The sequence below is a fragment of a genome, unplaced genomic scaffold (genome assembly GCF_019419815.1).
Source record: "Pyrus x bretschneideri cultivar Hongxiangsu unplaced genomic scaffold, Pyrus_bretschneideri_v1 Contig43, whole genome shotgun sequence".
Lineage (NCBI taxonomy): Eukaryota > Viridiplantae > Streptophyta > Magnoliopsida > Rosales > Rosaceae > Pyrus > Pyrus x bretschneideri.
Genome location: NW_025999757.1, coordinates 2,376,382 through 2,385,400, shown reverse-complemented (window position 1 = coordinate 2,385,400; position 9,019 = coordinate 2,376,382). Strand labels below are relative to the sequence as shown.

Below are 9,019 nucleotides of genomic sequence, written 5' to 3'. Positions count from 1 at the left end.
CCCTTTTAGATAGTCTCCCGATTTAATAAGGATTACTCTCTCTACAATGATTATTAAGATCTCTATAAATACTATAGCCTGGGTATTTATCAAGGGACTTCAACCTCTCTCTGATTATTCTCACTACGACGATTGATATTCTTTACCATGCACATATTCTCTCATACACGTCGTTCGTTTATGCATAGACATGTAGAAGCATCTCATATACACCTAAGCCAAGGCACCTTCATGATGGATGTATTTTGATATAGTCACATCATACATACTCTTTTCTTAGAACTACACTAGTGATTTAATTCTTCTTCCCTGGAGATATGTAGGCAGTTTAATGTGGAATTAATCACAACCCCTCTCCCCAGTCAATCCCATTCTTCCCTCGTCAAAGTTCACAGCCAATTCCGACTGAATGATCGCCTCGTCCGCGGATGTCCACTATTTTGGTTCTAACAATCATGATATTCTAAAATGTTCATAGTTATTGGATTTTCAATTGGGCATTGACTATCTGCTAAAGATTAATATGTATTTGACATATGATGGTGTGTTTCATCAATATTGTATAGTGACACTAATGTAGATACTTAGGTGCTCAATAGAGATTTAGTTCACAAAATGCAACGGATAAATAAGTTCTTATATACATGTTTCACACATATTCATATTAGTAAGATCTTTGATTGCGTAGTGTAGCATTAACCTCAGACTTGAGGTATCATAGTTGTCTTGTGAATAGATTGTCTCACTTTGAATATGTCCAATTTTATTCTCTGTTAGGGTATAACCAAGACACCGTTGGATTGATTGAAATATTCATGGAGACAACCAGATACTGAACAAGGACTCTCTAACCTCCGAATTGGTAGGTGAATGCTTGAGCAAATTGATTCTGAAGTCTTTGGCTAGAGCGATCTTTATAAAATATAGTGTTGTCGTGAAAATATGACTTAGGCAAGTGACATGATATTAGCCTATTCGGAGTGATTTGAAACATTGTTTGAGAGAAGGATTGGACTACACAGTAAATGCAATTGAATAAAATACCACTCAAGTGCAAACCTTTCTCTGCTAATAAGTTTTGAAAAGCTTATTTGTGGAATGAGCGTATTTCCTTCACAATGATGATGTTAACCATGCGATCAATTGCCCTATCTAGCCAAATTAAGGCCAAAAACGGGGAAAAAGAGAAAAGAAAGAAAGAACATCTCATGCATGACGAAGATTAGCATGAAATAAAACTGCATATTAGGTCATGGGAAAATGAGGTTTACAAGAATTATGTACTTTGACCAAATATTAAAAAATAAATAAAAGAATTATGTGCACAAATTTCGCCATATATCAAGTTCCACGTTATACATGAACTGGATGATGTGAAGACGCACGTGGAGGAATGGCTATATTTCCGACCGTGTGATATCATTGTACATGACGTGTCGGACTGTGATCGATTTTCAACTGTCGACAACCACCATTAACGGCTGCATCAACGAACTATTTCGCTTTCACCCCACGTAAAAACCAAAACAACGGAAATCTTGTACCTTGGGCTTGAAATTAGGATCTTCTTTGCAATGACTGCATATCATCTTGTGGGTCCGAATCTACATGGACCCACTAAGTAACTACGGTTTAATTTATTCAACAAAAATGAAAAGGGTTTATATATTTTACTCATTGAACAACGACTTTGTTGCAACCTATTTGCATGAAAATTTTACAGTCAAAATTAATGAAAAGGGTTTATATATTTTACTCATGTTTGCTCACCCCGTAAAATGAGTGATGCTCAATTCTTTCATTGTTTATCGTTAAATTAGTTTAAATTTTAAGATTCGTGTCTCAAATTAATTAGATCATCTACGGAAGTGACCATCACCTCCACTTTTGAAGGAGGATGAGCAAAGTTGCACTCATTAATTAAATACATTGAGATCTTGTTTGACTTTTAACCTAATTGTACTTTTGATATGTATTGTTGTGGCAATACTATAGGGGAGGCCCTGCGGAAAAATAGCTCGACACTAGGATGATAAAAAGCTTAACACCTCTCATTTTTATTACTTTTTCGAAATGACAAAAAATGAAAAGGTCGTCTTATTCAAAATCTCAAATCATCCAATGTAACGATGGTTTGATACTGATGGCAGGGCTAGTGACTGCAGTGAAGTCGTAGCAAGGTAGTCGTATTGAAGGTGCCGCTAGATCACATCCTTTTCAAGTAGAGCTAATGCTTGTTGAGTATTTTGGCTTGACACTACTTCACACCTAAAAAGAAGCAAGTTATGTCTAAGTTAAACTAGATGACGAAAGTTTTCTTTTGTATTTTGACACTAAAGTAAGACTAAGCTCATGAGCATATTATCCAAGGTCAGAACAAGTCGATAGGATCTATTTTTTACATCCTGAATGTCCTTTTTGTGTGCCGACGTGGGGGAGGGGTGTAAAAAGGAAAAAAAAAAGGGTGGGGCATCTCTCGCTTTGGGCATAGTGGTCCCTCAGTAGGAGGCCAGCACCGCAAGCTATGAGCTCGATGGTAGAGTGCGCCCCTGATAATTTCATCATTGTGCCTAGGTTGTGAAGACTCTTAGCCACATGGATAGTTCAATGCGTTCATCAGCCCATGACCCTAAGATGTGGATCATCTAAGGCCATTAGAATGACTACTTTTCCTATTTGAACCGAGGTTTGAAATCAAACTTCTACTCAGGAGGATAGATGGAGCGTTTCAGGTGAGATGCTAATGTAAATCCAATTTTCTATTCACTCATGGGATCCAGGTAGACCAAGAGGGACCACCACGACTCATCTCATCTTTAAAATCTACCACGACAACTCATTTCCTCTTGAAAATCCATACATCCCTTATCAATATATGGACATATATCTCTATCTCTTGACCACAAGTTTAGCTTCGATCTAATTGGAAAATAAAACAGAGCACCTAACAACTTATCTTCACAGGCCAAGAACTACAAGATCACATGTTTCATTTTTGGGTGATGGAAGGATCGTACCATTTAAGCCTTATTTTTTCATGCTTTTCGTAGAGGTCTAAAGAAAGCTGTAATCAATAAGATTTTTCTAATCATTACTTACCCAAAAGGAAGAACGTGAAATTCTTTTTTCTTTCCTCAGAGACTAGGAGTTTAGATTTAGCTGTAAGAATAATGCTTGTATGATAAATAGCCCACTTTTTAGTCTTTGACCCCCTTAATCACTAAGAACGCCGACAATGAGATGTTTCTATTTATCTATCTCTTAACTCAAAATGGGAGTATGTTTGGAAAAGGATCTTAGAGTGCATAAAAAACTAGATATTCATAAAATAAAAAAAAAAAAAAAAATGGAGAACTAAAATAGATGCAAAATCTCATTGTTTCTTTGTATTGTCCTCTCTTTTAATAATTAAAAATAATTTTCATATGCCCTTTTAGCTTCGTATAGACATTTTATTTGGTGGTTTATTTCATTTGATTTATTCAATCCTATGACCACAAATAAAAGGTGTATATGAAAAACTAAAAAATGTGTGTGAAAATCAATTCTTTTAATATTCCTTGATCTTGGAAAGTATTTTGTTGGAAATCTGAAGATTGTAGTTCTGCCATCCTCAACGGATTTGTATGGAATTCAAATTACAACAAATTAGGGAATTTTTATTCTTTTTATAGCAAAAATTGTTTTCCACTGTTCCACATGAAAATTAGTGTCCATCCAAACAACTCAAATGCATGAAATACTTTTAACATGAGGTATAGAGAAATTAATGCAATCTTTTAAGGAAAAAGTAAGATTTGTATGATTTGTCTATAACTCTACACATGGAATACTTCTATCTTATACTTCCTATATACGACATAGATGGATTCTATGATAGCTATTTTTTCGTTAGTGTATTTAATTGGGATTTTGAGCAATTTATAAATTCATGGATTTTGATGGAGTTTAATTGATTTGTAAAGATTTTATGTAAAATTTTGATTCAATTCCCTCGAAATCTCATGGAGAGAGGTGAGATTTGTGAATGCTTAAAATACACTAAAAAATCTCACCAATTCCCTCTACTTCCTCAACTTTTTAAAATTCTTTAAAATGAATTCCTAATTTTTTTTTTTTTTTTTTTGTCATTGAGTAAATATTATTTGATACGAATTGAAATGTTTACATGAGAAGCCAGAAAGTTAAACAACCACTCCAGTTCAAAGCAATCCCACATATGATAGGCCCCCACACGCGTGAATAAGACGCCACCTGATGCGCATCACCATTACAGGCACGAGGAGTGAAAATAAACTCAACCAAACTTAATTGCTGCTTTAGATACTAAATATCCCAAAGAATACCTTCAATGACGGCATTCGGTTGCAATACTCCATTTAACATGTCTACCATAACCTTTGAATTTGTTTCGAATTGAACAATCCCAAAGCCTTCTCCACACAAGCCAACAAAGCCGCCCTTATCGCTTCCACGTCCGCCGTCAAACTGGACTCACATAGAAAGTTTCCCGCCCCTCCAGCTTCTTTGAATACCAGTCTGGCAACCCACCCAAAGCCACCCTGCCCAGTTTGCTTACACCAAGCCCTATCACAATTTAATTTAATTGTTTAAAACGGAGGCTTAGTCCACCCGCCACCGATCTCCCCACGTCCTTGAACCTGAAAGCATGGTTGCATCACTTTGTCCCCACCACACTTCTCAATCTTACGCCTTGGTGCAAGAGCTCCAAAGCTACACGAGGCTCCAGGGCAAGCTTTTCAAAAATCACACTATCTCCACACTTCCATATTCACCAAAGACCACATACAATCCAACGCTTTAGTTTTCCGGCATCCTTAATATCGTCATATTTACGACAAAACCATTGCCAACACTCCAGGAAGTCACCACCCTCCACCATTGCCGAATCCAATTGGATTGGAGATCCAAACCAAAAAACACGGGCAAACGGACAATGGAAAAATAAATGTACTTGCGTTTCCGTAGCTTCCTCACAATGCAGAGATATCGTCTCCAAACAGACACCATGACGTTGCAATTAGTACGCACTGCAAGAATGTTTTTGCATCCCTTTCATATAAAATGTCGCAACTTTGGAAGGACCTCCAAGTGCCAAATTTCCGACCAAACCAGATACTGATTTTGATCGGCACTTGATTGTCCCACACCTTTACGACTGAGCTCCCATTTCGATTCATCTCTTGAGCAACCACGTACCCCGATTTTACCGAATACACTCCATTCTTTGTATAATGTTATAAACTTCTTTACAATCCTAATTGAATACATTTAGATTTCTACTGATTAAAATCCTTCAAAATCTCAACTGAATACACCCCCTAAGTTTGCTTTCTTGCTTACCCATCTTGCCCACACCAAATATGACCCATGCCGCACATAATATGTGGTACATAGCAAGTGATGAATTAAATCAATACAACGTAGTTCACATCATGGGAAATGAGCATTCTGTCACGAATGGATTCTTTGGCTGGGAGAAAAGCTTTGGAAATCAATTTTATGCTTCATTTGGGAGTTCTATTTCTTTTCCTTAGAACTTCTACGTATGTAAAAGTTTCCCCATATTTGTGACCACTTATTTGCTTAAACCGTGTTCACTTGTAATTGTAAAAATCGTGTAAGGATATCATAAAGTGGGAGATCTAAATATAATGTAGATAGTTTTTTTTTTCCCCCAAATTATAGGAATTTTGCTAGTTACACACACACAGATGATTGTAAGCCGTTAATTAGTTCTCTTACAACCCATTTTAAAATGATTGCAAGTCATTAATTGATTGCTCTCTCAGTAGAAGCTATATCAACGAAAGTTTCAAATGGTGTATCGAGGTCGCAAGGCTTAAATTTCCATATGCTCCATAATGTTGAAAGAAAATTATAATATCTCCCAACAATGAAATATGATGATATCATGAAAATCTAGGATAAGGAGAAATATAGCCATGTCCCGTAACTTACGAACCTAATATATAAGAACCTAAAGAATATACGTGAATGAGATGTTTCTCATTAGAAAAACGAACTGACTTGCCCTTTATATTAAGATATTTAATTAGGCTTTGCTTGTTTCGTAAGAAAATAAATAATCAATACTCGATAAATAAATAATCACACGAGCCATTACTAAGCCTACGTCAGTGCTTCAGTCTCTATAACTACCAGCCCAGTAGCCACATTCTTCATCCTTCCAAATCAAAATATCGCAAGAATACAAAGACATAAATTGCCACTGGTTTAAGTAGCGTTCCTTTCTTTAATTTAGCAGCGTGATCATGGCTCTTTTTCTTCAACATAATTCATTGTATATCAGTACTCTTGTAACCTTGTTTTCTATTCTACTAAACCTAAACCCTAGTTGTTGCTTCAACCCAAAACTCTTTAACGTCTCAAAGCTTCAGTCTGACTCTGACTGGTCACCGGCCGGTGCAACTTGGTATGGACCCGCTGACGGTGCTGGGACTGATGGTAAAGAATTTATATACCAAATTTCTATATATTGGTCACTTATTCGTATATTCACATATGTAATTGATTGTCACATTACTTGGGGATGTGATATACTGAAAAAATGTTTTTCTTATGTTTTGTGTAGGGGGTGCTTGTGGTTATCTGGATACTGTAGAAAACCCTCCATTCTCTAAATTGGTGTCCGCTGGAGGCCCTTCTTTATTCAAATCAGGAAAAGGATGTGGAGCTTGTTATCAGGTTAAAATTATATAGTGGGGCATGTAAAAGTTGTGACACATATTAATAGAAATTCACTATTCTTACTCAGGCGAGAATATACAGAAAATTATATCTCAACTATCAAAATGAGTAAAAGAAGCTTAAATTAATTAACTTCTGAGCTGGCCCTAATTGCAGGTGAAGTGCACGGGGAATTCTGCATGCTCAGGCAATCCGGCAACTGTGATTCTAACTGATGAGTGCCCAGGATGTACTTCAGAATCTGTTCATTTTGATATGAGTGGCACTGCCTTCGGTGCCATGGCGATTTCTGGTCAAGAGGGTCAATTGCGGAATGCTGGAGTCTTGCAGATTCAATACAAAAGGTATTAAATAGAATGTTGAATATGATGTCAAAGTACGCCCTCTTACCAAATAGTCTGACATGTTATCTGGCTAATTATGTTATCAAAAGTTATTCAAATCACTAATTACGAGATGCTATTAAATGATACTGATCCCCTATTTTCTATATTTGTACAAGTCCCTACGGCTAAGAAGTAATAACTCTATTATTCCAATCTTTTTAACCTTAAGATTGTTCTAATGTTCTAATCTTTACATAATGTATAACTTTGCTATAACAGAGTGAACTGCAGTTATCCTGGTGTGACAATAACCTTCCGCGTCGACTCGGGTTCAGACCCTTACTATTTTGCAACTCTAATAGAATATGAAGATGGAGCAAGCGACCTAATGGAAGTTCACCTCAAACAAAATGATGACTCGGACTCGTGGCTCTCCATGCAGGAATCGTGGGGTGCAGTTTGGAAACTAAACTCAGGCTCAGCATTGCAAGCCCCATTATCAATTAGGCTGACTGCAAGCAACGGCCAGTCCCTTGTAGCAAACAATGTTATTCCGACTGGTTGGCAACCAGGCCAGACTTACCGGTCGGTTGTCAACTTTGAAGTCTAATAAACTCCGGAATCTTGTATTTGATGATTTGATAAATAAGATTTCATATAGTAATTAATTACCATTAGTCAACTTACTGTTCGTACATCTAATAAATTTCGGTTTGTCTTTATAAAAAAAGAAATTCAATAAGCTGCCAATTGTGGAAAAATATGTTACCTTCTCTTGCTTGATTTTGACTTTTTCATTATTCTAATTTATTATTATTATTTGTATAAATATTTTTTTTTTTAGGGAAAAGATGATATTCATTAAGAAGAGAACACGTACACAAATATGGAGGATAGGGTGCATACTGGACCTCGATAAAACCTTGTCAGGGATTTACAACCCGACCAAAGGGAAAAAGAGTGTCCCGCACATTCAAACAAAGAGAACTATCCTCCTAAAAGTACAATCAAATCAATTACTATCTAGGACAATCTTCCAACAAAGCATCTATAATTAAATCCGGCGGATCTTCAAACCACACCATCTCAGTATCACTACCAATTCCTTCGCGTGCTAGGTGATGTGCCACCGGATTGGCTTCCTGTTGAACGTGGGAAGCTCTCACCCTGGAAATGAAAGTAACAGCCGCCTAATGTCATTGATAATTGGTCCCATAGTGGACACATCTCTTCTTGTCTCTTCATGGCAGCGAGAACAATAGCAGAATCTCTTCAAAATACACAGCCCCCCATCTAGGATCAACTCCTTGGCAAACAATAGAGCCCTTCTAGCTGCCAACAACTCCACCTGCAACGGAGAGGCAGCATATGCAATGTGGACTGAGAGTCCAGCCACAAACTCACCCTCCTGGTTCCTGAAGACGATCCCTACTCCACCTTCTGCGCATAATTCACCAGTGGCGAAGCCATGAATTGACAAGGGAGGGGCGAAGTTAAAAGAACGCAAAGCGAGAGAGAATATCCATTTGCACCGGGACAGGGGCTGTCATTCTTGAGGCGGAGGACTCCGTCAGTGACCACCTTCTTTCCTGCCGTCGATGAGAAAAGGGAGCATACTGCGGTTGCTGGGCTCACAGATCGAAGAACGGTTCCAGGAATGGCGTGACTGCTTGCGGTGTTGCTGTCGATGTTGTTGAAGCGTCGATATTCAGTGACTGCGACCTGTTATCAAAGTTCAGGCGAGAAAGCCCCCTTTTGGTTCCAGTTTGCCGCGAAAAGAGAAAGCGCTTCGGAGCCATAATCGGGCACAGTGGGTTGGCACAATTCTTCCACACGAACCTGACTCCCGTTGGTGGCATGGCAGCGAAGGAAAGGGAGGCTTCTGTGCTTCCTAATCCGAGATCTGAGCGGTACATTAATGGGTTTTGCAGAGGTGGCGGAGAATGGAGACGAGGCTACAC

At 37.9% G+C, this 9,019-nt stretch overlaps 1 protein-coding gene across 1 annotated transcript; it reads left to right on the top strand.

Annotated features, from left to right (window-relative positions):
- Window positions 1-6,296: 6,296 nt before the first annotated feature.
- On the top strand, window positions 6,297-7,673 carry LOC103935961 (putative expansin-B2). Its single transcript, XM_009345798.2, has 4 exons — window positions 6,297-6,489; window positions 6,617-6,729; window positions 6,889-7,076; window positions 7,338-7,673. Exons 1-4 carry the CDS (start codon window positions 6,297-6,299, stop codon window positions 7,666-7,668), a joined length of 825 nt encoding a protein of 274 aa, XP_009344073.2. The 3' UTR covers window positions 7,669-7,673.
- Window positions 7,674-9,019: the final 1,346 nt, after the last annotated feature.

Excerpts from the sequence above, each read along its gene's own strand:
- LOC103935961 (XM_009345798.2), top strand. The coding sequence starts at position 6,297 with ATGGCTCTTTTTCTTCAACATAATTCATTGTATATCAGTACTCTTGTA. Across the intron at positions 6,490-6,616 it reads TGACGGTGCTGGGACTGATG|GGGGTGCTTGTGGTTATCTG; the intron begins GTAAAGAATTTA and ends TGTTTTGTGTAG. Across the intron at positions 7,077-7,337 it reads TTGCAGATTCAATACAAAAG|AGTGAACTGCAGTTATCCTG; the intron begins GTATTAAATAGA and ends TTGCTATAACAG.